A 25,388-nucleotide genomic window follows, 5' to 3' on the forward strand; every position below is an offset into this window, starting at 1 on the left:
ATTCTACTTTTCCCTCCCTCCCTCCCTCCCTCCCTCCCTCCCTCCCTCCCTCCCTCTCTCCCTTCTTTCTTTCTTTCTTTTCTTGGATTTATCTATATAAGCACTCTGACTGTTCAGGAGTTCACTTTGTAGACCAGGCTGGCCTCGAACTCACAGAGATCTGCTTGCCTCTGCCTCCCAAGTGCTGGGATTAAAGGCGTGCACCACCACAGCCCAGCAGCGTTCTACTTGTTTATGTGTGCGGTGTATTCCTAAGTAAATCAGTAAACTTACAACTTTTTAACCTCAGCATTTAAACGTACTTGTGCCTCTTCATCTTTATAATGTTTCTGTTTGAACGTTTTACTGAGTGGCCCCCACTGAGAAGGTATCAGTGGCTATGGAAATAGTATAATAGTAATGACATACAGTCAGGAGACAGCCAGTAAACTTGCTAGAGTTTTATATTTGCCCAAGAGATTAGTGGCAGCTGAGAGTAGACATTTGCTTTAATTTCATGCTGCTTTCCTTTCTTTTTTCCCTCCCTCCCTCCCTCCCTCCCTCCCTCCCTCCCTCCCTCCCTCCCTCCCTCTCTTCTTTTTGGCTTTTAATGAGTTTTTCAATCAGTTTATTTCTCTTTTATTGGAAGCTTTCATTTGCTGATAAGGGCTCTTATTCAGTTTCAAAGTTGAAGAAATAAAAATGCTATTACTGTTACAAACAAGGCTAGATTTTTTTTTCTTTGACTAACTATTCTTTGGTAAAGTCAGTGGTGGCAAAGCAAAGCCAAAGTATTGAAGAAACATTGTCTCCAAGACGTTTCCAAGAAGAGGCAGAATAGCAAACACACAGGGAAGAGATGAGTGTTTTTTGTTTGTTTAATCAATGAAGAACTTAAATTTGTTACATTATTCTCTAATTCTCGAGAAAAGCCTTTGAAATCATTCTTTAGAGATAATTTGTTTTGATTTTATTTTAACTTGTGTGTATCATGTATTCCACATGTAGAGGCACCCCTGTGGAAGCCAGAGGGGGTGTTGGGTCCCCTGCGGTTGTAGTTAGAAGCGAATTCCCCACTGTGAATGCTGAGAACCAAGCGTGGGTTCTCTGGAAGTACAGCAAGTACTCGTAACCACCAAGTCATTTCTTCATCTGAGACAATTTGTGAGAAACACAAACACTAACACACAGTTAATATGAATTTAACTTTGCTTTAGTCTTATGACGGTGGATGAAGCTGATGGCTTGTGTATGACATGATCCCCTTCTTGCTCAATTGCTGAGTTAATTCTTCTAACTAGGCCTTTATCTTTGCATTTCGAATGTGAGCCCTGCTACCTTCTCCATCAGCGGCTATCCCTGCTGCCTTTGCAATACCTCTGCCTTCCTTCTCTAGGATGGAGGCTGACTGCTCAGCCTCAGAAGAGAGTTGCTGATTGCTCTTCTGCCTTACTTAACCCTTCTTAGTCCCCTCAGTTCAACTGAGTGAAGCTTCTGCAGGATGTTTGTTTAGCAGTAAATGAAGAAATCATAAAATGCTCAGATAAAAACAACTGAATCTAGCAGAATGATTTTTGCCAGGCTCAACTCGCTGCCCTAGAACCAGTTTGTTTTCACTATCAGACACACTGCTTCAGAAGAAAGGCGAAAAGAGACACACTGTCCGTGCGCAACATTGTTTACACGCGTTTAATCTGTGTTACACCCACACAGGTGTATAGGTGTGTGACTGGTACCATCTTCTCTTCTTAGACTCCAGAATGAAGAGAGAAAAAACTTCATTATCTCTTCCCCGCAACAAGTATTCTGTTTGAGGCGGGTGGCAGTGAGAACAAGCATTTCCTTCAAGGTCTCGAGGGCTGTTCTCATGCTCAAGGTTGCTTAGAGCATCCTCTAGGTTCTAGGAAGAACTATGCCAGCTTCTTTACAGCTTATTTCATGATTCAGATATCACCTTTAATAACTTTATAGGATGGCCAGGCATGGTAATGCAAGCCTGAAATCCCAGCACTCGTAGAAGCTGGTAGTGAGCTCAGGGTCAGCCTGGTCTGTATAGTAAGCCCCTGTCTTGAAACTAAAAGGACCAACAGTGTGGCAAGAGTATAACTTCCCATTTTTATTTACTTTTCATCCTTCTTTCACACTTATATCCATTTTCACCACTCATACCTTCTTTTTGTTTGTTTATTTGTAAATTGTAGTCATTTTTCTTCTATCAAATTACATTTTAGACATAAGGAGAATATAAGTTATATGTGGATATTCCTCTGCCTGGGCTATAATGCCTATAATGTAAAAATAAAAGGCTTCTTTTCCCTTTAATTTTATTTTTGGCATTATTACAAACCAAGTTAATCTCCTCTATTTATAGCTCCCTCAAGTCATGCTGAGAATATTATCTTCTCCTGCTTAAAAACATGTAAACAGATAATTTGTAAGCAATTTAATTTATATCTCGACGGAATTAATTTAGAGATAATACAGGAATAGTTAATTAACCACACTGTCAACATAAAACAAAAACATTTACTAAGAAATGACCAAGAAACAAAGCAAACACTAGGTATGAATTTTTGCTTCTGTTTACATATTTTTATCAAGGCTTATTAAGACTCTGAAGAGTTAGCAATTTGTAAGCGTTTGGAAACAGTACTTCCATGAGGTATAAAAAAAACAAAATCAGTGGAATTTGAATAGAAAATACTAGGAAAATATAGATATGTATTTTAAGGCAGAAATAAATACTTTAGTTTGTTTGTTTGTTTTTTAGTCTTGTTTTCTTCCACATTCTAAGGGATTTTGTTACTATCACCACAGTAATATTAAGCTATTTCTACTATGATTGACGTTTTGCTGAGAGTGCAAAGCAGGGGTAGATAAAACTGCTGATGCCTTAGAGGACATGAAAACACTAGCTGAAATAGGTGAAAAAATAATCCCATCAAGACTCCTTCCCACCATGCACACACACTTTAGACATCAGGGCAATATATGCCAAAATGCAGATGTGTGTATCATACTTATCACACACATATATGTGGATTTATCACACAGAACAGACTAACTTCAAATGGTCTTGATAAAGCATAAAATAATTAATTGATGGTCTTTTTCTTCAAAGCATTCTGGGCAACAAAATGGCGGTGCTACCCAAAGTGCTCTGGGGGACACCAAACCACTTGAGGGGCTGCCATAGGCGGTTTGGGCCAGTGTTTTCATGGTGTACCGTTTTCACTGGTGGAAAAGGTAGCTGGCAGCTATTGCTTTTTTCATACTTAGGTTTTTTTTTTGTAGATAGTATATTGTAAATATGAAAAAATTCTAGGTTTGGTGGCATCTACCTATATGCTGACAAGAGGATATTGAGCTCAAGCCCACCCTGGGTTGCAATGTGACTTGAGGCAAGCTAAGTGACACAGTAAGATGCTGTTTCAAAATTTTAAAAGGAATCCTGTACTTCAAAAAGTTAAAAATGTACAAATAGACAGTATCTGTTATTTGTTGTTGATAAGGTTTGGAGAAATCTGGTTTTACTACCACCAGTTTGATAGTCTCTCAAAAATTGTACATTTTGACCAGAACATTGACAAATGTGTTTTAAATTTATAGTGGAAAAAAATCTAATATTTAAAAGATGTATATGACTGTCATCCGTTATTTTCCAGATAGACAGTGTATGATATCACAACTATTTGATTTGTAAAACACTCATTTACAGCAAAAGATAGATTACTATATTTCGATGTAGCATGGCCACAGTATTAGTGGATGTGATGTCGGATATCATATCACTTTTGTGCTGGAGAAAGCACAGCCTCTTGGGTGTAGGTGTAGTGTCCAAGGAGCAGTCCCAGAATTATCAGGAAATGGGATTATAGTCCTCTCCCAGCTTCGAGCAGAGCATGCGTGTGAGGCTTCCTTTCTTCATGTCCTACAACCCAAGACAACACACAGCAGCAGAATGAACACAGAAGCTGGTGGCAGAGTCTGACCCTCTTTTATTCAGCTAAACCTTAGAAAGATTTTTAAAACTATGGAAAACTGTGCCATCCTTGCATCCGTTATTCTAAGGGAAAAGAAGCATTTTTAAAAATAACATTACTAGTCTGTATTACTAAAATGAATAACAATTTTATTTAAAATATTGAAATATTTCTTAAGGGTCTTTTTAAAAAAAATATAGTAACGTTAGTAGATCCAGCCCATCTAAATAGAGGCTCTTATGAAGTCTCTAATGGACAACTGAAGGGCTGGAGAGATGGCTTGGTGGCTAAAAACACTGACTGCTTTTCCAAAGGCCATTGGGTTCAATTCCCATCACTCATATAGTAGCTTAGGGCTATCTTTGACTCCAGCTCCAGGAAATCTGATACTCCCTTTTGTCTTCCCTAGGCACAAAATATGCATGTGTCACACATATGTACATGCACGCAAGAACTCATGTTCAAAAATAAAAATATCTAATTTAAAAAAAATTTGAAGTTGCCATAATTTTGTGGAAGCCAAAAAAAAAAATATTCTCAACATGAAGTTCTAGTGAAAAGCCATGCAAGTGAGTTTGAAATTACATGCAAGTGAAACACCCATTAAGATAAGATAATAATAAAACATTTAAAAGAAACAAATGATTATGGTGGCAGACACTTGTAATGCTAACGTTGGGAAGGCAGTGACAGGGAGATCCCCAGGGCTTCTGACTGGTTTCTCCAGGCCAGTGAGAGACAGCCTAGAAATCAAGGAAGGTGCATGGGACTCAAGAAATTACACCCAAGGTTGTCCTCAACTTCCACATACATGTGAACACATGCGCATGTGTCCTTGCACACACATTTGTACACATATACCTGTACACACATGGATGTGTAAACACAGAGATAATCGAAGTAAAGACAGATCGAACCGAAGCTCATCAAAATACAGAGACTCTTAGAAAGGAATCGCCAAGTCAGCCAGGCATGGAGAAGTCTTGATCCCGTGGAAACCGTTCCTTGGATATGGTCTGCTGTTCTGTGACCCTTCCACACCCCCAGCAAGTGCTTATTTAAAATTGCCACGAATGCAAAGGCTGACAAACCGGAAGGAGTTTCAGCCACCTTGTGGGTTTGGAAAACAAAATCAGAGTGTGAAGCCAAATCAGTTAGGACCTGTCAGGGTAGGTCACAGTTTCATAGAAAAGGAAAATGATTAGGAATTCAGTCCTTTGCACGGGTCTCTCCTGGAGGCTCTGGCTGTCCAGTTCATGGGTCGCGGGAGACAAACCCCTTCAGAAATCAGTGGTGGTGGAATTGGGAAGCAGACAGACTCATCAATATTCTCACTTAACTGGAGAGAGAATTCAGAAGGGCACTCGAACTGAAGTGTGTGCTGAGGATGAGGTGCCTCGACATTTGAGGTCCTCATGGGACCTTTACAGGACTGTACCCTAAGGACAAGGCAGACAGACTAATGTGTCAGACCCAACAGGATAAAATACACCCTTAATTCACAGTATTGGATTAATGTGAACTGGTTTATACTTTAATGGCCTGCTAGAACGTAAAGCATGAAACCCCATGATATGTTTTAAGATAGACTGTTTATATGGAGGACATCTAGTTTCTACTGATCTGGTTATTTGTAAGATGGCAGTATTTTATTGAAAAATAACCTTTCCATGTATTTTTTTGGGGGGGAGGATATAAATTTTGTTAATGTAAGATAAAGATGAAATACTTAGGTACCTACTGTTTTGGAGAGCTAAAACATGGTAGAAATTAATCCTTTTACTTTTCCCCGGATCAAACAACACTGTATCGATTTTTAGATGCCTCAGCCCCAATGGAATTGAATTCCTCACTGACCACAACAGGCTTCCAAGGCTCTGACTCTGTCCCTTCCTCTCTTTACAACAGAGTGACGATGTTGATGACCACTCCATGCTAGCTAGTGCTTACTGAGAATGTAGGTGTCAGGCACCACGTTAAACATGTAAAGATCCCGCCCTCTCCTTAGGCCCTCACAACACTTCTCTGGTAGCAGGATGCAAAGCCCCACATGGGCTCAACAGTCTTCTGAGCTAGTGTCAGGTGTGTGATCCAAGCCTGGGCAGTGAGCTCCTCCACCCAGATGATCACTTCTGTACCACGTGGACCATCTCTCAGCCAATCACAGCCTCTTAGTGGCCCAAGTTTTGTCACCTGGAAAATGAGCGTCATGAAAAACGTCGTGAGTAAATAAATGTGCAGAAGGAGAACGTGCATTTTGTGTAAGTGCCAGCTTCTACATGTTTTCTCCAGTGTGGGGAAAGCTGCACTGAGGTATGTAGAGGGATATTAAAGTTGGATTTATTTATTTATTTTTTTTTTAGTGTGCCAGGGTCCGGTATATAAACGCATTTTTATGAAATGCTTTTTATCTCCTGCCACAACTCAAGTTGCGACAGGAATCTGTTTCTGTGTATCTCACCCGATAAACTTCAAGGCATCATTGCTTCTGGCTGTTCTCCATTATCTTACTAAACACAGCTTTTAGTTTTTGCGGGGCTGTATAGTGTGAGAACTTCCTTGTTCCTTCTTACACTTGTTTCCCCATTTTGCTGCGAGAACCTTGGTTGGGGTTAAGGCTTCTTACAGAGCTTTCAGCCTGGGGAACATATTTCATGCTTAGTATGAGGTCTACTAACCAGCATTAGTAGAGACAGGGAAATCCAATAAGTCTGCAACCCCATTCTGTGCCCACTGCACACAATTATACCACAACCCAGAGGGAAGGCTGGCTTCTGTGAAGGACTGTGTGCTTTGGAATTTTACAGCTAAACTTCACAAGGCAAGTGACTGTTTCTGCCTACCCTCCCCCATCCAGCCTCGCCCTACAGCTACGAGCAAAACGGACACAAGCTTTTTCCAAGGACAAATGCACCATTGCTCATTGAGAATTTAAGTTGCTTCGATCTACTTTAAACCGTGTACATATGGCAGGGGTCTACAAAGTATTTTTCCCCCTACAAAGTGCCAGATGATCAGTATTTTAGGATTAGCACACAAGGTGATATCTGCTGAAACTCTGCTATTCTGTAATTAAAATGGGAAAGAAGCCACAGACAAAATCTGAGCAAATGAGATTGCTGTGTTCCAATAAAGCTTTATTCTGAAAACAGGCGATCCCAGACGCCTTGTGATTGATAAATGTTCACTTCCATATACTATCTCTTCTCTTAGTTCTTACCATAACCCAGCAAGGCCCACACCACTGTTATCTTCACTTTCCAGACAAAAAAGATATTTCCTCAAATTCATGTGAATCAAGCAGGGCAGCAGGAATTTGGATGTAGTCAGGTTAACCTGAGGAAATGCGGGCTTCTTCTCCTCTGAGTAGATAAATCGGAAAAAGGCATATTTCTGTAACTGTCCTAAATTTGAAGTTAGAGGTATAATTTTGTGCTTTTATCATTTATAATATGCCAGACATGCCCAATCTATGGTCCTGGATGGCTGTAAATACAGCCCAACACAAGATAATAAAGTTAGTTATGCGGTTCTTCATCTTGAATTTTGTAGATGGTGATGGCAAGTCACAGTGTCAGAAGGAGGGACGTGACTTTCACCCTGTTTAATTTTGTAAAGATTTATTTTATGATTTAGACGCGAGCATATATATCTGTGGGAGGAAATGGGCATGCCTATGTGCCGGCTGCCGATACCTAAGGAGGCCCCAAGAGGGCAACCTAGAGCTAAACTTACAAGTTAGTTGTGAGCTGCAGCACGTGGGTGCTGGAGCCAAACTCAAGTCTCCTGCCAAGGCTGAGCAGGGCGTGGTCTTCACTGCTGAGCCTTCTTCAGCTTTTGAGTTGGTGGCCGTTAGATAAGTGCTATCTTCCTTTCCCAAATGAGGAAATGAAAGACAACTGAAAGATTTTTTTTTGGGGGGGGGGGTCCTATGCCTAGTAAGCCGTAAACATGGAGCAGAAGTTCCAGATGGAATGAGGATCACTTAGGTCTCTCTTATGTGCAGGTCAAAAGAGGCAGCGATGCCTACTGATTGTTTTTTTTTTTTTTTCTGAGAAAAATTTTATTGGCCTTTTGGATAAAATTTATTTGCCAGGAAGGATGATCCCATCATACTTCTGCTGGAACCAGCGCATGGCTTCCTCTTTGCTGATTCTGTGTTTGGCCCCAATGCAGCCTGTCCTGCGCTTCTTGTCTGCGATGCTGAAACCTGGCCTGCCGAGCACCACACAGAAGTCCAGGCCGTAGATCCCAATGCTTGGGTCATATTTGATGCCCAGGTCAATGTATTCTTGAATCCCAAAGCCGAAGTTCCCAGTATCTGAGAAGTTATTTTTCCGCAACTCATACTCCCGCACCTTCAGGCCTTTCTCCAGAATCTCTTCTGCCTTGGCTCCACGGACAGTACAATGAACAGCAATCTTTTCATTTCTCCTGATGCCGAAGGACCTCACGGTGTACCTAGCTTTGGAAAAGACAGGTGTCTGACCTGTGAGCTGCTCCAACACCTTGGCTGCCCGGGTCAGTCTGTCCCCGCTCTCCCCAACACAGATATTGAGGCAGAGCTTGCGGATGCGAAGTTCCCGCATGGGGTTCTCCTTTTCACCTTGATCTTGCGACATGATGGAGAACAGGAAGAGAGAGCAGGACTTCCGGCCCCGTCGCCTACTGATTGTTTAAAAAGCTTCTTTAGACCTCATTTCTTTTCCTAACAAAGGCATTCTCCTGGCCAGTAATGACTAGACAGAGGTATATCAGAGAAGGTATACTACAGACCAAGTCTGAACAATAGGAGGTTATTTTCTTAGAGTTCTAGAGACTAAAAGCTAAAGGTAAATATTCTAACCTGGTTAGGTTGAAGAAACTGCTGTATCTCAGGTGTGGTCATTTCTTGCTACCTTCACTTGGAGGGAGAGGGATGGCCTTATGATATCTCTTCTTGTATGGACAATAATCTCATAACAAGGGCTCCACCTTTATGGTCTTACTTAAGCTGGGTTTTGTCCCCAAGGCCCTATCTCCAAGGCCATAAAATTGAAATTTCCAGTTTCAACATATGCATTGAGGGTCATATCTTAGCCCACAGTACTAAGTTAAGGTAAGACTAAGACACACAAAAAGAGACCAGCCTGCTGGATAATTCATTCATGTGCAGACCTCAAGAACAAAGAAAGGGGCAGTAATAAAGTGGTAACGAGGCAGTAATTTACTGCTAGAGAATTTAGAGGTGACCCAACGTTCATCTGTTGACCCTGACCAGGAAGGGGTATTTGTGATATCATCTAGGAACATGAGACTCGAAGCTATTTTGCTTTTATTTTTAAACAGAGAATGAAATGGAAACAAAGTCACAACCATAAGCAAAGGGAAACCCTTGCTTTCATGTCCTGGGCAATATGGTCCACCATTTGGGAAGGCCGTGACAGAACTTGTGTTTGCAGGACAGAGCCAGGTCTAAGGCATAGACTGAGGAAGGGAAGGAGATAGTGAAGGGAGAGGTTAATGATCTAAGATTTGCTGTGGATTCAAGTGGACTTTGATTTCAGATTGGTGGCTCAGGAGAGATGGAAGCCAAAAAAAGGATATGCGAAGAGGAGCATAAGGACCATCTGGCGTTTTATGGGGGGTGTTCTGATAAAGACAACGGGGCAGGGGAGCACAGCATAGTTCATCCAGTGTACCTAACAAGGCAAGGCCGTGGATGTTAGAGGCTATAGCTTTTGATGAACCAATCTGCCTCTCTCTTAGACTTGATAGCCACCTTATAGCAAAAACAAGCTAGATTCATTCCTGTTTATTATTAAATATCTGTTTCCCAAGGATCAGGCTATGCCCCACCTGTAACCTTAACTACATGTGGTCCTGTACTGCCTATTCCAGGAAAGAGAAACCATGCCTTTGTTTCAAAGGTTACTACCGTCACCTGTTCTAACTACCTCGCACCTACCTTTCACTCATGTCTGTTTCAGAAGGTCATTACAACTAACTTGTCGTGCTTATGATTGCTCCGGTAATCCTGCCTATTTGCCCACCAACTCCCCGTCTGGAAACCCTATCCCTGAGCCATGAAAAACTTGTCTTCCTCACATTCAATGTTGTCCTCTTGAACACTGTTTGAGGGGGAGGCATCCCATGTTCATGAATTAAAAAAAAAAAGCATGCTGTAACTAATTATTTTAATTAATTTGGTTATAAAGATTTCAGTCAGTGATCTCTCTCCTAGTATATTTGGGATTAACAACTTTTCTCTCCTTTTAAAATGGGACACATTGGAGCCGGGCGGTGGTGGCGCACACCTTTAATCCCAGCACTCGGGTGGCAGAGGCAGGTGGATCTCTGTGAGTTTGAGGCCAGCCTGGTCTACAAGAGCTAGTTCCAGGACAGGAACCGAAAAAAAAAAAAAAAAAAAAAAAAAAGATACGGAGAAACCCTGTCTCGAAAAATCCAAAAATAAATAAAAATAAATAAATAAAATGGGACACATTGGATTCTTCTCGGGTTCACTCACCACATGTAGATTTTAATTCCAAGTCTCATATGCTCCCAGTATCCATCCATCTCCATTCCTTCATCGGCCCCCTCCTTCTTAGCCTCCTTCCTTCTGTCCCTTCATTTCTTTGTAGCTGGAAATTGAACCCAAGGCCTGTCCCTGCTAGGCAAGTTCTCCTTTACTGAGCTGCATCTCCGATTTTTTTTTTCCCCACAGTCTTTCAAATTCAACAGGGTTTGCAATCAGTTAACCCTTCCATTTCCTCCCTCCATGCCTTATCACCTTAATGACCTCACTTCCCTGGTTAAATAACAAAGTCAGTCACTATTTTTAGTAATGTCTCCCTTCCTCCTTACTCACTTTTACTGCCTCCTCATGCTGCTTTTGTACTTATTAACATAAAATTCAATGAAATTGTCTTTAACTTTCTTGGCTAAATTTAGTTCCATATTTTATTCTTTTTACAGCAGTTATTGATTAGGATTGCTTTTATAATTTCAGAAAACTTGTTACTGATATGTAGAAAAACTACTCAGTTTTGTATCTTTATTTTGGATCTGACTGATTCACTGAATTTGCTTTTAAGTTCAAATTATGTTTTGGGTTGAGTTCAAATCTTTCTATATCTATATAGAATCATGTAATCTTCGAATAGTTGACTTCTTCATTTCCTATTTTTGTGTTTGCTTTTATTCTCTTGTTTAATTGCTCTAGCTGGGACTTTTCATATCCTATAAAATGAGAACAGTAAGAAGTGCTTGTAGTTTTTTCGCGTTCTTTATGTTGTTGGCTTGAGTTTGCTATACACATCCCTTATTATTATATTGAAATACTAATTTGTTTAGAACCTTTATCATGAAGGACTGCTGAATCCTGTCAAATGTTTTTTTCTGAATATACTAAGATGTGTGATTTTTGTTCTTTATTCTCTTGATGTTCCATATTATAACAAGGACCCTTAAACCCTGTGGAAATACCACTAGGAGTGAGATAGGACTATTGCTTGAGCTCTGGCATCAGAAAAAAAAAAACAAAAACCCCTCATTTTCCCAAAGAAAGACTACCTCTCAATTCTGGTAGATAGGACACACAGCAACAGCAACATCTCTCTCTATATTTATCAATGATTTTCAGTTTATCTTTTCTATAGGTTTATTACTTCTATAGGCAAGAGAGATGGATTTAAAAAGTCTCAGTTCTGGCCAAAACTATAAAAAAAAAACCTTAATTTTTCTTAGACATTTTATTTTTCTACATAGATCTTATAATGTTTTGACTCAGTGCCAAGCTTTTTGGCTGGAAATTCAAATAATTGTCTTGATTTGCTTTGCACATGTGGAGCCATCTTTTCATTCCTAGGCTGAAGCTAACTGAATTGAATCATGGATCATTTGAAATCTTCCTAACTTTTTTCCTTTTTGAGATTTTATATATATATTCTCTCAGTACTATGTTTTTATTATAAAAGTTGACACACTGTTTCAAACGTGAGTTGTTTGGTCTCTACAAATTTGTGTATTTTTTAAAGTTTCTTGATCACTAGGGTAGCTCAGTGCTAGACTGCTTAACTACTAATGCACGCAATACCCTAGGTTCATCTGAAAAAAAAATTAAAACTTCTTTTGGTGTTATCTTCTATTTGTATTTCATTGTTACCAGATCTAATATAGTATATTACTTTAAAGTTTGAATGTATGGAAATTGGTTTTGTGGCCTAATATATTACTCTCTACAGTAAATGCCACCTGCAGATTTTACATTTGACTGGGTGCTACATGGTGTATGTGGAAAGAATATTCCCTAGTTTCTGCCCTCAGTGTTTAGAAATTAAGGAAGATGAGGTGGCATGAACCACTAGCCCATTTTCCTTCTCCCTTTAGGAATCCTAACTTCTGTCTTGTCTAATGGATGCCTGATGACAGGTTTGTGAGGGCCCCATGTTTTGGATCGGTTCCATCTTGACTAAAGGTCAGAGAGTTCAAACCTATTCTTATTCCTCAATATTTGACCGAAAGTGTGCCTTACTCTTCAAAGACCAGTCAACAAAATGTTTTGACTCAGGCTGTAGTTACTAGGTGTTTTGAGATGTAAGGAGATTGCTTGTTCTTTGTATCATGTAAGTCTGTGCCCTCCCCTTTTGATTGGGCTATGTAAGGACTGTGAGTAATAAGCTCACGGCGGTTACAGTCTTCACTGGAAGCCCTCCTGACTCAATATTCTGTCTCATGTCTATTTCTTTCCTCAATCCACACTCCTCAGGAATGTATAGACACATTGGGCCAGAACTCACAGATGGCACGCCAAATGTTGTGCTGGAGAAAAGGGAATAATGTGATGGGCACCACAGATGTAGTGAAAAGTGAGCACTAGAATAATTAGTAAATGTGGAAGTGCGCTGAGTATCCTGGGAGTAAAATTTGTAAGTATGGAGCAGGGAAATAGTAGTCGGCTATTTGTACATTTGCTTAAAGATATTCTAAAAGCCAGAGGCACTCAGGTAGAACATCAACAACTACAGAAATTTTTAGAGTTTGTAGAGCAGCTCTGCCCTTGGTTTTCTGAGTATGAAACCTTGGACATGAAAACAAGAATGGGGAAGAACTGGGGTGAAAATCCAACAACATTATGGTGAGTATGGACCTGGAGGCATCCCAGAGGATGTTTTTGGTCTATGGGCACTTTTACGTGACAGTTTTGATTTGCTCACTGAACAATAGGAGGTATTCCCCCCAGCACTCAAGAGGCAGAGGCAGGAGGATCTCTGTGAGTTCGTGGCCAGCCTGGTCTACAAGAGCTAGTTCCAGGACACGCTCCAAAGCTACAGAGAAACCCTGTCTCTAAAAACAAAAAACAAAACAAAATAAACAAACAAACAAAAAACCAACAACAAGAAAAAAGAAAAAAAGAAAACCCTCTGTACTGCTAGAGGAATCACTAGATGTGAAAGTCTTTACTCGATTGTCTGGTACTGATCAGTTTGATCAAGTGAATGATTAGAGGAAGAAGCTACTAAACACCCTATTTTAACCTCCATCACTTCTGAGTGCTGAGAGGCTGAAACCTTGTAGTGAAATTGAGTAAAAGCTAAAGGACTTGAGAGCCTTAGTACTATCCCTTTTACAAAAATTGGAGACCTTGGAAATCTCCTTTTCTCAGAAGGGCATTTCCCTTCCAACTGTAGTAGTTGTTTTAGATCCTGTTAAGAGGCCATCTGTGCAAAGGCCTCCTGGAGTGGGGCAAACACTCAGCATTTGTTAACTGAGGTTTCTGTCCTGCCTGGTGCCTGGTCCTGTAGCCATTCAGTCCCAAAGAAATACACAGAGGCCTACATTAATTATAAACCGGTGGGCCTATTAGTATAGGCTTCTTATTAACTAATTCTTGCATCTTAAATTAGCCCATAATTCTTGTCTGTGTTAGCCATGTGGCTTGGTACATTTTATCAGTGAGGCATTCTAATCTTACTTCCTCTATGTCTGGGTGACGACTGCAGACTGATCGTTTCCTCTTCCCAGAATTCTCCTTTTCTCATTTCCCTGCCTCTACTTCCTGCCTCATCACACTGCCTATACTTCCTGCCTGGCTACTGGCTAATCAGCACTTTATTAAAATGCAAGTGGCAGGATAAGAGACCTCTGTCTCACAACATTGCTCCCCCCTTTTTTTTCAAAACAAGAACTCTGAATCTAATCTCCTTTGTTTAGCTTTTTTTCCTGACCATTATCTATAATAACTTGTAGCCAACACTCTAAACAAAGATAAATATCTGTAATCCATTTTTTTGGGAATGTGGGCATAGTTTTCCAGGCTACTTCCTGCTGATTGGGGGCACTGATAATCTTATGGGGACATAAAGAAAATTTAGAATTATGATCAAGTCCTGACTGGAATATCCTGTGAGACTTGATCATCTCAGTCAGCAGTCTTGAAACCATTCTGGATGTAGAACTCAGACATCTGGGCCATCTGCTCCTATTGGAGATTTCTCAGGTAGTCTTTCTTGATCAAACCTGATTTTCCTTAACCCAGAATGAATCTACAGCCTCTCTTTTTCTGTGAAAACAAAAGCAAAACCTCTTCTACAAACTAACATATCTTTTGACTTCAATTTTGAAGTCAGAACATTTTAAAAATATCTATCTTGGATTAATTCATCAAATGTCTTTTAGCAGCTGTTGTTCCTTCCTCAGCATTCAAGCAATTCAAAGATGACACAATTACATAAGTATCCATACTCTCTGTGTATTTTTCATCTTTGCCTGGAATTATTTTTAACTCTATTTCTTTTATTTTTAATTTTCAGTTTTATGAGAGTGGGTTTCTCTGTGTATCTTTGGCTGTCCTGACAATCACTCTTTAGATCAGGTTGTCCTTGAACTCACAGAGGTCTCTCTGCATCTGCCTCCTAAGTGTTGGGATTAAAGGTGTGTGCCACCACACCCAACTACTCTCTTTCTTTTTTAAGGATTTTTATCCTTTTCTTTTCTCTCCCAAGCCTACATATATTTTGAAACACACTATAAACCATTTAGAGGTTTTCTTCATCAGAATCTATTTTACTGTACATATCTCTTTTTTTGACCACATGAGTCTTTAATTTGCTAAGTGATATGGATAGGATTAAAGCTATGGATTTAATGGCTGGATCCACCTCATTCCTTAGCTTTTTGAGTGTCTAGCCTCATGGCAGAGGTACTGGCAGGGGCCATGTTTGTTGCCCGAACTCTGGAGTTTCAAGGTCCCTTCCACCACCAAGAAGCATGCTATTGGCTATTCATCAACACCATTTAAGTGTTTGATGGTGGGGCCTCTTAAAAGAGCTGCAAGGTTTTTGCAGCTAAAGTTGAATCAGGAAGCCTCTCTTCAATGAGGCACATTTGCCTCTAGCAAACAGAGCCCATTTGAGAAAAGAAGCCATGCTTAACTCTGTTCTTTTTGTGTCTAGAATTACTTCCCAAACTCTCTCAAATTTTAAGTGAATTTAGTTGTCCACTTTGACACCATTTGTTGTAGGAGGCTGCTTGTTTGTTTCCAGCTGCTCAGCTCCAAAATAACCACATAGACACTATATTATTTGTAATACTGTTTGGCCAATAGCTTAAGCATTTCTCTGGCTAACTCATATCTTAAATTAACTCACTTCCCTTAATCTGTGTATTGCCAGGAGGCTGTGGCTTACTGGGTAAACTTCTGGCGTCTGTCTCTGGTAGGGATACATGGCATCTCCTCTAACTCTGCCTTCTTTCTCCCAGCATTCAGTTTACTTTTCCCCACCTAGCTCTGTTCTACCTTATCACAGGCCCAAAACAGCTTCTTTATTAACCAGTGGTATTCATGGCATACAGAGGTTCTGGAATCCCACATCAACTCCCATTTTCTGTTTAAATAAAAAGCAAGATTTTAACTTTAACATAGTAAAATTACAAATAACACAACAGGTATCAAAAAGAATTACAGTTATAATATTTATATTTACTTTATCTTTTATTATAACTAAGGAAAACTATAATTATAACTATATATTCTTCAACTCCATCAAAGACTCCAGAAGCATATAATATTACCTAAGTTAATAGAAAGTGCATTGTAAGCAACTTCCAAAGCTCTAGAATTGACAGAGATATCTTGTTACCCAGGCAGTCACGCAAAGTTCTTCTGTATCATTGGAGCATCCATAATCAGCCTACAGGCCCATAGTATCCAGCAGACTTTTCCATGAAGCAAGAAATTTCAAAGACTGTTTTGCCTCTATTGGCAGTCAGTCACTTTCTTCTGTCTCCTGCAGAATGTCTATCAGACTTTTTCATGAAGCAGAAACCCTGAAGGACCATCTCACCTTTTGGCAAGTTCAGCAGTGATCTCTCTGTGGGTCCTGCTTGTCTAGTTCAACCAGTATAACATCAAGCAGTCCAGGCAAGAGCAGTTTCTTACCCAAATGGCTAATCAACTCCATAAAGAGCCTCTTTGATGCCCATCAACATCTTGGAGTAGCTTGGTGCTGCCAGGAGCAGATGTGTGTCACTTTCATGAAAAGTCCTAAGTTCTTAAAAGATTTTAAATGCCATATTCTGAAGGTCTCTGAAAGATTTGAAGAAAACCTACCTAACTGAAATATATCTATATATCTAGAAAACCTAACATGACTACAAACTTTACTATTATAGATGACTATCTATTAACCTATATTTCTTAATTATACATTACATTTTAAAATGAGCTGGACAAACACAATACCTTAATCAAGATCAGAAATACATATACACAGTATAACAAAATAAACCTTAAATTTGTATCAATAAACCAAGACCCATATCAATGAAAATCTCTATATCATATTCCCCTTTAAATGTAAACAAACATTTATAAACAATATTTGAGAATATGGATGTAGTTCTCTCTGTAGACCTCTGTGTGCTTCTGTGTCTCCCCTGCAAGCTAGTATCAGAGAAGCAACAAGTCAGGGAGAGGATGTGTAAGGGTTTCAGAAGTTTCCAGTGATGAATCAAAGGGACACTCAGGGAAATATATTCAGAACGCATGATTCAATTCCATTTAAGCAAGTCAAGGAATTAAAAACAGTATGGTCTGAATGTGGACCCACAGCATCTTTTATACAAGTGCTTTTAGAAAGCATGGCTGTAGAGACGTTGCCCCCTGGGGAATGGAAATAGATGACCAAAGCTTGTTTGTCTGGGAGATTACCTGCTGTGGAAAACTGAATTTTCAGAACAATGTCAAGCCACAGATGAAACAAATCAGACCCAAAAAATTCCCATTTCTTATAATATGCTTGCTGGTGATGGTATTTGTAGGGAAACAGATCAGCAGTTGAATTTTGATGTGGCAGTATATCTCCAAGTTAGTGCAGTTGCTAAGAAGGCCTGGAATAAACTTCCATCTTTTGCAAGGCAGACTGAGGACTTTTTTTTTTTTTTTTATTAATTAATTTATTTAATTGTTAAAGATTTCTGCCTCTTCCCCGCCACCACCTCCCATTCCCTCCCCCTCCCCCAATCAAGTCTTCCTTCCTCCTCAGCCCAAAGAGCAAGCAGGTTTCTCTGCCCTGTGGGAGGTCCAAGGACCACCCACCTCCATCCAGGTCTATGGCAGGGACCTGATGAGTTGTTTCGGGGCATTGTCTCTAGGCTAATGCAGAGAGCAGGCAGATTAATTGGGGATTCAGAAGCTGGACTTTTGATTGTTAAACAATTAGTTTATGAGAATGCTAATTCAGCCTGTCAGGGTGCTTTGAGACATTTTAGAAAGAAAGGCAACATCTCTGGTTACATTCAACTTTGTTTGGATATTGGGCCCTCCTGTACTCAGGGCTCATCTATGGCTGCTGCATTACAGGGAAACACAGTTAAGGATGTTCTCTTCCAACAAAGATATCAAGGTCCAGGGAAAAGAAGGGCCTCAGGATTTCCTGGAAGTTGCTTTAGATGTGGCCAGATGGGGCATCAGGTGAGGCAGTGTCTTGATAAGAGAGTAAGCCTAGGGGAAAGAAGGGAACTGGGACTGTGTCCCAGATGCAAGAGAGGGAAACATTGGACTAATGGATGTAGATCAAATGAGGATGCCCAAGGGAATCCCCTGCTGGGAAACTATCAGAGGGGCTATTCTAGGCCCTGAAATAGATTCATGGGGTACTCCAGCATACTGCCTCTCACTAGTAAATCCATTCAGGACCTATACAGAGCAACCCTAGCCAATGCAGGACTCAATCTCAGCTCTACATGGTTTTGACTCCCAAAATGGGGGTGCAAGCCCTCCCTACTGGAATTTATGGGTTTTTGCCAAAAGGCACTGTAGGATTATTGCTAGCAAGGATTAGTATTGCCATGCAGGGGGGATTTTGTTGCTCCTGGAGTGAATGACACTGATTATGAAGGAGAAATCAAGGTTATGACTCATTCACCTAATAGAATTTCTGTGGTAAAGACAGGCCAGAGACTTGCACAATTAATTTTATTTTCCCAAGTGCAAACTAGAAATCAAGTTAAAGGCGGTAAGAGAAGAGAGGTTGTGTCTGATGCCTATTGGTTATAAGCCATAGGTCCATAGCACCCAGGACTCACTTTGTTTATAAGTGGAAGGAACTTTACTGGTCTCTTGGATACTGGTGCAGATGTGTCAGTCATCAACATGGCCAATGATGGAAACTATTACACAGCTACAAGGGATTGGTCAAACTCAGAGTCCTGAGCAAAGTAGCAACGAGCTTTTCTGGAGAGATGAAGAGGGTCACGAAGGAACTTTTTGGTCATACATTGAGCCAAATAGGAATGTATTTATATAGCCCCAAGGCAGTTGTTACTAATCAAGTGTTTCAACAAGGATTGTTGCCCATTCAAAGGCTCCACAGGGAGAATGAAGGAAGAATTGATCCTCTCATGCCTAGCAAGAGACTTCCCAAGACAGGATTAGGACATTTTTAGGAGAGGTCCCTGAGAAACATGCACTCCATGCAGACATTATTATTTGGAAAGGTGAGGAACTTGTATGGGTGGATCAGTGGCCTCTGACAAAAGGGCAAGTCACCCAGCAGTTAATGCAGGAACAGCTGAATAGTAGCCATATTATGCCTTCCAATTCTCCCTAGAATTCTTCTGTATTTGTGATTAAAAAGAAACCTGGGAAATGGAATTTAATACAAGATTTTAGAGACATTAATGGAACCATGCAGTTGATGGGAGTCTTGCAAGCTGGATTACCTTCTCCTACAGTCATACCAAATGATACATATAAAATTATTTTATGTTTAAAGAATTGTTTTTATACCATCCCTGTGACTCCCCATGATTGCCATTTAGAATTCCTTTAGTTAATTTCAAAGAGCCCATGAGGAGCTATTATTCGAATGTCTTGCCTTGGGGTATGGCGAATAGTGCTACATTATGCCAAAAATTTGTGGCTCAAGTCATACAAAATATTAGAGATCAATTTCCACAAGTTTATATTATCCATTATGTGGATGGTATTTTGCTTTCCCATAAAAATGATGGAGTTTTGTTTGCAACATATGGACAGCTTCAGCAGAACTTTGCCAATTCAGGGTTAATAATTACCCCAGAGAAAGTGCAAAGGCAACCACCTTTCCACTATTTGGGATGTATTTTGTATCCTAAAGAAATTAAGCTTCAGAAATTGGAGCTTACAAAAAAAATAGCTTACAAACTTTGAATGATTTTCATAAATTATTGGGATATATTCCATGGCTCTGGCCCTATCTGAAGTTGTCTATAAGAGATCCTGAGCCCTTAAGTGAGATTCTTAAGGGAAATAGTAATCCCAGTTTTCCTGGACACCTTACATATGTTACCAGACAAGTGCTTGTCCAGGTGGAGCATGCAATTTAACATCAGCAGGTACGCTATGTTGACTATGCAAAACCATGGGAAACCTATGTGCTTTCTACATGACCTACTCCAATGGCTATACTATGGCAAGAAGGACAATTATTACAGCTGCATCTGTTTCCCTAGCCAAAATATTAAACTCTTACTATGAAGTAGTTGCTTGTCTAGCACAGAAAGACCAGATAGAATCTAGGTGATATTAAGAACTTAATGTAATCAATATTCCTTATATTAAACAATAGATTTATTCGTTATTTCCAAATAATGATTGAGTGATTGCTTTTGCTCGTTTTTTGGGTCAAATGGATAATCATTTTCCAGCTGACTGATTGTTGCAATTTGCACAAGTGCATTTCTTTATATTTCTTAGAATTGTGATGAAAGATTTTATAAAATATGCTATGCTGGCTTTTACTGATAGTTCTTCCAATGGAAGAACTGCCTATGCTATTAGTGATAAAGGTTTTGGAGTACAAACAGCTCCAGATTCAGCTCAGATAGTAGAATTACAAGAATTACAAGCTGTGGCTATGGATTTTCAGCTTTTTGTACATAGTTCATTTAATTAATATACTGGTAGTCATATATTTTTAGAGTTGTTCAAGTCATAGAGACTGTTCCCTGTATTGAAACTAGTAAGGATCAAGTCAGAATACTGTTCCAGCAAATTTAAGATGCCATTTATTCATAAAAGAAAGTTGCCATGTTTTGTGGGTCAAATTAGAGCTTGTTGCAGTCTTCCTGGACCTCTTATAGATGGCAATGCATCAGCTGCTAAATTAGCATAGATATTTGTCTTTTCCCCAGTAGAATTGGCCCAAAAGTCACATGCTCTTTATCAGAATAGCAGTTTAATAAAATAATTTGGCCTTACCAGGGACCCTGCTCATCAAATTGTTAAGCAATGTGATATATATCCACAATATTTACCTGTGCCTACCTTAGGGGTAAATTCATGAGGTAAATCCTAATTATCTATAGCAAATGGATGTTACTCATGTTGCAGAATTTGGCAAATTAAGATACATGCATGTGACAATCGATACCTGTAACATGAGGGCCAGCTTGTTGGCGTTTCTGTCCCACCCGGTATCCCCCAGCAGGCAAGCCCCCAAAGAAAATCACACAGAAATCTCTATAAGTTATGAAACTGATTGGTCCAGTACTTAGTAGCTCTTGTAGCTTATATTAACCCATTGTTCTTATCTATGTTAGCCACATCATCAGTACCTTTCTCAGCCGGACAGATTACATCTTGCTTCTCGGTGGTCTGGGCAGGAATGCGAGAAGAGCTTCCTGCTTTCCAGAATACTCCTGTTCTCATCACCCCGCCTCTATTTCCTGTCTGATTAACCCACCTATACTTCCTGCCTAGTCAATCAGCATTTATTTAAAACATGATTGACAGAATACAGACAATTCTCCCACACCAGATACCTATTCAGGATTCTGGATAGCCATGCACAAACTGGAGAAGCCATTAAGCATGTGATAATTCGTTGCTTAAAGTGTTTTTCATATATGGGAATTCCTAAAATTATGAAAATGGATAATAGATCTGGATATGCTAGTAAAGGATTTCAGCAATTTTTTCCCCAATGGAAAATTAAACACAAAACAGACATTCCTTATAATCCTCAAGGACAAGGAATTGTGGTGCATGCCTATGGATCCTTGAAAACACAACTTCAAAAAATAAATAAGGGGGAGTTATGTCCTCAGTTACCACATAATTATTTAAATCATGCCCTCTTTATTTTGAATTTCCTGAATGTGGATGTCTGTGAGAAATCTGCCATGGATAGATTTTTTTTCTTTGCATGGTGCCACAGAAGTGACTTTTGCTCAGGTGAAATGGAAAGGACCTGGATTGCACTGGATTATGGAAGGGACCTGACCCTATTTTAATATGGGATAGAGGTCATGTTTGTGTTTTTTCACAGGAAGAAAGTGGAGCTTGATGACTTCCTAAGTATTTTGTGTTTTTTGTGAAACAGAGGAGTGCCAGCCCTGATGATATCATGGGTGTTGATGCTCCCCCCCAGAGGATTTGAAGTGATATTTTTGAATCTATGTTCCTGATCATCCAATATTGCTTCCTGAAGTCTGGAAAGGGAAGGAGATTATAGTGACTGTTAATTATTCTGAGCTTTTTTTATAGATCTGTTGCACCAACTTCCCAGACTTCTGTGAGTTTTGATCACTCTGAATCCAGGTGAGGAATAACTAAGTGTTTGGCCATGTATCTACATTATATCTTTGGATGTAGAAGTCACCTTTGCTAATATAGCGTTCATCTGCTGTTAAAATAGGAGACCTGAAGAGTAGGTGCCTCAGAAATTTCCCCTCCATGGGAAATAGAGTCATTGGAGCAATCAGACATTGTTATAGAGGCTGTGTGTGACTAAAGCCTCTCTTCAGTAAGTGAGAAGGAGTGGAATAAAGGTTTTGCTGCTGATATTTGGTACTTGGGGACTGCGGCAGCTCAAATAAATCTTTTGATGTTGGTATCAACAATGCAATTGGACTTTAGGAGAGGAAAAAGACTCAGATCTCTGATATGGGAATTCCTTTTATATATGTGTTGCTTTTATTGGTTAATGAATAAAACTGTCTCAACAAGTGCCTTAACAGAATAGAGCTAGGAGGAAAAACTAAACTGAATGCTGGGAGAAATAAGGTAGGGTTGATGAGAAGCCATGTAGCCGCTGTATAAGGCAGATGCCTCCACCAGATACTGCCAAAATTTTGTCAGTAGGCCATGGCCTCATGGTGATGCACAGATTAATAGAGATGGGTTAGTTTAGGATATAAGAGCTATCTAGCAATATGCTTAAGCTATTGGCCGAATAGTATTGCAAATATCATTTATGAATGATTATTTTGATTTTGGACAGCTGGGAATGAACAAACAGCCTCCACCAACAGACCACACCACCAGAAAAATATTTCCTTTGATTAGAACAAAGTTATGAGAATTGTAATTTAATCAATGTGTTGTCATTGTTAATATTCATCCTAGAATTATGGTATTGACCTGTGATGTTTGTAACTCTTTTGTTACTGGTTGGGAAAAGGTTATACTTTATCTGAGAGAAATTTGGCATTATACTAGTGAGTCCTTAGATTTGATATATTTAATAAGGCAAATTTGGATTTTGCTGCAGCTAAAACTGCTGAAGACATCCTAGATCAATTTAAAAAGGCCATTCCAGTTTGGTCATTCTTTACTCTCTTATTAGAAGTTATTGCAGCGATAGGAGCATGTGTATTGTAGGCTTTATTTGCTTGTTTATGATTATCAAGTTACGTGTGAACTCTCAGTATAAAGTTGGCTTAGAGGTGCATGGGATCAAGCTATGCACTCTCCCTTAAGCCTTTATAAACAGATGTTAGTAGTCAAAGATGGGTAAGATTTTTTTTTGCCTCCAGTAAACCAAAGATAGGACATACATGGTGGAATGTGTGGACCAATGATGGGTAAGTCTTGAAGGTTGAAAAAGACAACCTAAAACAGGCATAGTCATCTGTTCTGTGGCAGAAGTGCAGGCATTATTAAAGTAATTAAAAAGAGGGAATCATGAAGGCTCACAGTTTTGGATCTGTTCCATCTTGACTAAAGGTCAGAGAGTTCAAGCCTATTCCTGCTCCTCAAGGACAAATAACAAGATTTTTGAGCAAAAGTGTGGCTATTGAATGCTTTACTCATCAAAATCCAGACAACAGAATGTTTGACTTAGGGTGTGGTTACCAGGTGTTTTGAGATGTAAGGTGATAATGATGCTTGATTGTTCTTTGTATCTTGGAAGTCTTGTACCCTTCCCTTTTGATTGGGGTATATAAGGACTGTGAGTAATGAACTCTGGGCTTTTTTTTTTTTTTACAGTATTCACTGTAAGTCCCCTCAACTGTAGCTTCTCTCTAATGTCTATTTCCTTCCTCAATCCACGCTCCTCTTCTCAGAAATGTCCAGACGACCCCTCAGGACAGAACTGACATAGGTTGATGATGACAAGAGGGGAAATATTGCTTCCAGATACCACAGAAAAATTGCGGCATGCACAGACTGCACATATTTAGAACTGCTTGCTGTAAGAAAAGGAAATACATCATCTTGTCTAACCTTCTGTTATATTTTGTAACCACCACTCTGACATTTTAATTATGAAGATAAGAACCCAAGCAAGTAAATCATAGAATTCTCCAAGACATGAAAGATGCCATGTGGGAGTAATCTCCAGTCAGCTATAGAGAAGTTTCCTGAGTGAAGTGGGTTGGTATATAATAGAAAGAAGCTAAGGGGACCTGGTGCATTGCAGAGGTCTGCCTTGCTCAATAACATTAACATTTATATCATGTTTGAGCCAAAAATAAACCTTTATCTGGTGTACCAAATGATACTATGAAGTAAACCAAAGTTGTTAGCTGCATGCTAATCTGATGCAGAACTAGAATATTCTATATTTAGAAGCCAACCTGTCCTGAACAAATGGAGGGCCCATTCTGCTTCTCCTGGGCTCTGTATATAGACTCCACTATACAAGTAATTCAAAATTACCATGTATTCTAAGACCCTTAGTTTGACAGGAGAAACCAAGGTGGGGAGATTTATGCAAATATGCAGGTATGTCATTCCACCTCTCTGGGTCTTGGTTTCTTCATATTTAGAATAAACATAAGCTAACTCTCTGGTCCCCTCTAGTGAGAAAAAAGGAGACAGATGAAATATAATGTCTACTGATGGACTGTTATGTGTCAGTGTGAAAGAATACAATATCTATTGATCAATTGTTAATGTCAGTGGGAAGGAACACAGGCTTCAGGATGTGTCAGTATCAGCTCAGAAACATTTAATTTCTGCTATCCCATTACTTGGAGATATATTCATTAATTTTCCTGTTATAGAATGCAGGTGCAAGTAACATGAGGGGCTCATTTTGACTCACAGTTTGTGGGTATAGTCCATTTTGGTAGGGAAATTACAGAGGCAAAATTTGGGTCTCAGGAATCAGAGATACAATAGTTCTCAGTTCTTTTTTTTTTTTTTTTTTTTTTTTTTTGTAGAGCAGGACTCAAGCTTGGGCAAAGGTGTCACCTACATTTAGGGTGGGGTTTTCTATCTCTCCTAATGATGATAATCTGTCATAGGCATAGCCAGAATAGCCAGAGCTGTCTTCATATAGATAACTTCTCACAGATTTGCCTGGAAGCTCCTCTCTTAGGATTCTAAGACCTGTCAAGCTGACAATTTAAACTAACATGTAGTAAAATATTTCAGATAAATAGTGGGTCATGTTCTTGAGTTCATTCATCCTGTCAAGAGAAACAGTCATTGATTTTTTACATGCCCTGTTTCCATTTATTTGTTTACCTTCCTATGACGATCTTGGTGAGACATTATTCTCCCACTTTTGTAGATGAAGAAACCAGTGGTTACTGCTTTCTCCATGGTTGCCAAATTGGCAAGCACAGTAGTTAAGACTAAAATACAGGTCCAGTGTGGTTTAGTAAAACTTTTTAATTTTGAAGACCCAGAAGCATAAATGAATTCACAGGCTTTAGAAGTATTTATAGATC

General features: G+C 39.6%; 1 protein-coding gene across 1 annotated transcript; it reads right to left on the reverse strand.

Annotated features, from left to right (window-relative positions):
• Positions 1-8,013: 8,013 nt before the first annotated feature.
• On the reverse strand, positions 8,014-8,611 carry LOC130878372 (60S ribosomal protein L11-like). The gene has a single exon (XM_057776308.1). It carries the CDS (start codon positions 8,582-8,584, stop codon positions 8,048-8,050), a length of 537 nt encoding a protein of 178 aa, XP_057632291.1. The 5' UTR covers positions 8,585-8,611; the 3' UTR covers positions 8,014-8,047.
• Positions 8,612-25,388: the final 16,777 nt, after the last annotated feature.

The sequence above is a fragment of the Chionomys nivalis genome, chromosome 7, assembly GCF_950005125.1.
Source record: "Chionomys nivalis chromosome 7, mChiNiv1.1, whole genome shotgun sequence".
In the NCBI taxonomy this organism is placed as follows: Eukaryota; Metazoa; Chordata; class Mammalia; order Rodentia; family Cricetidae; genus Chionomys; species Chionomys nivalis.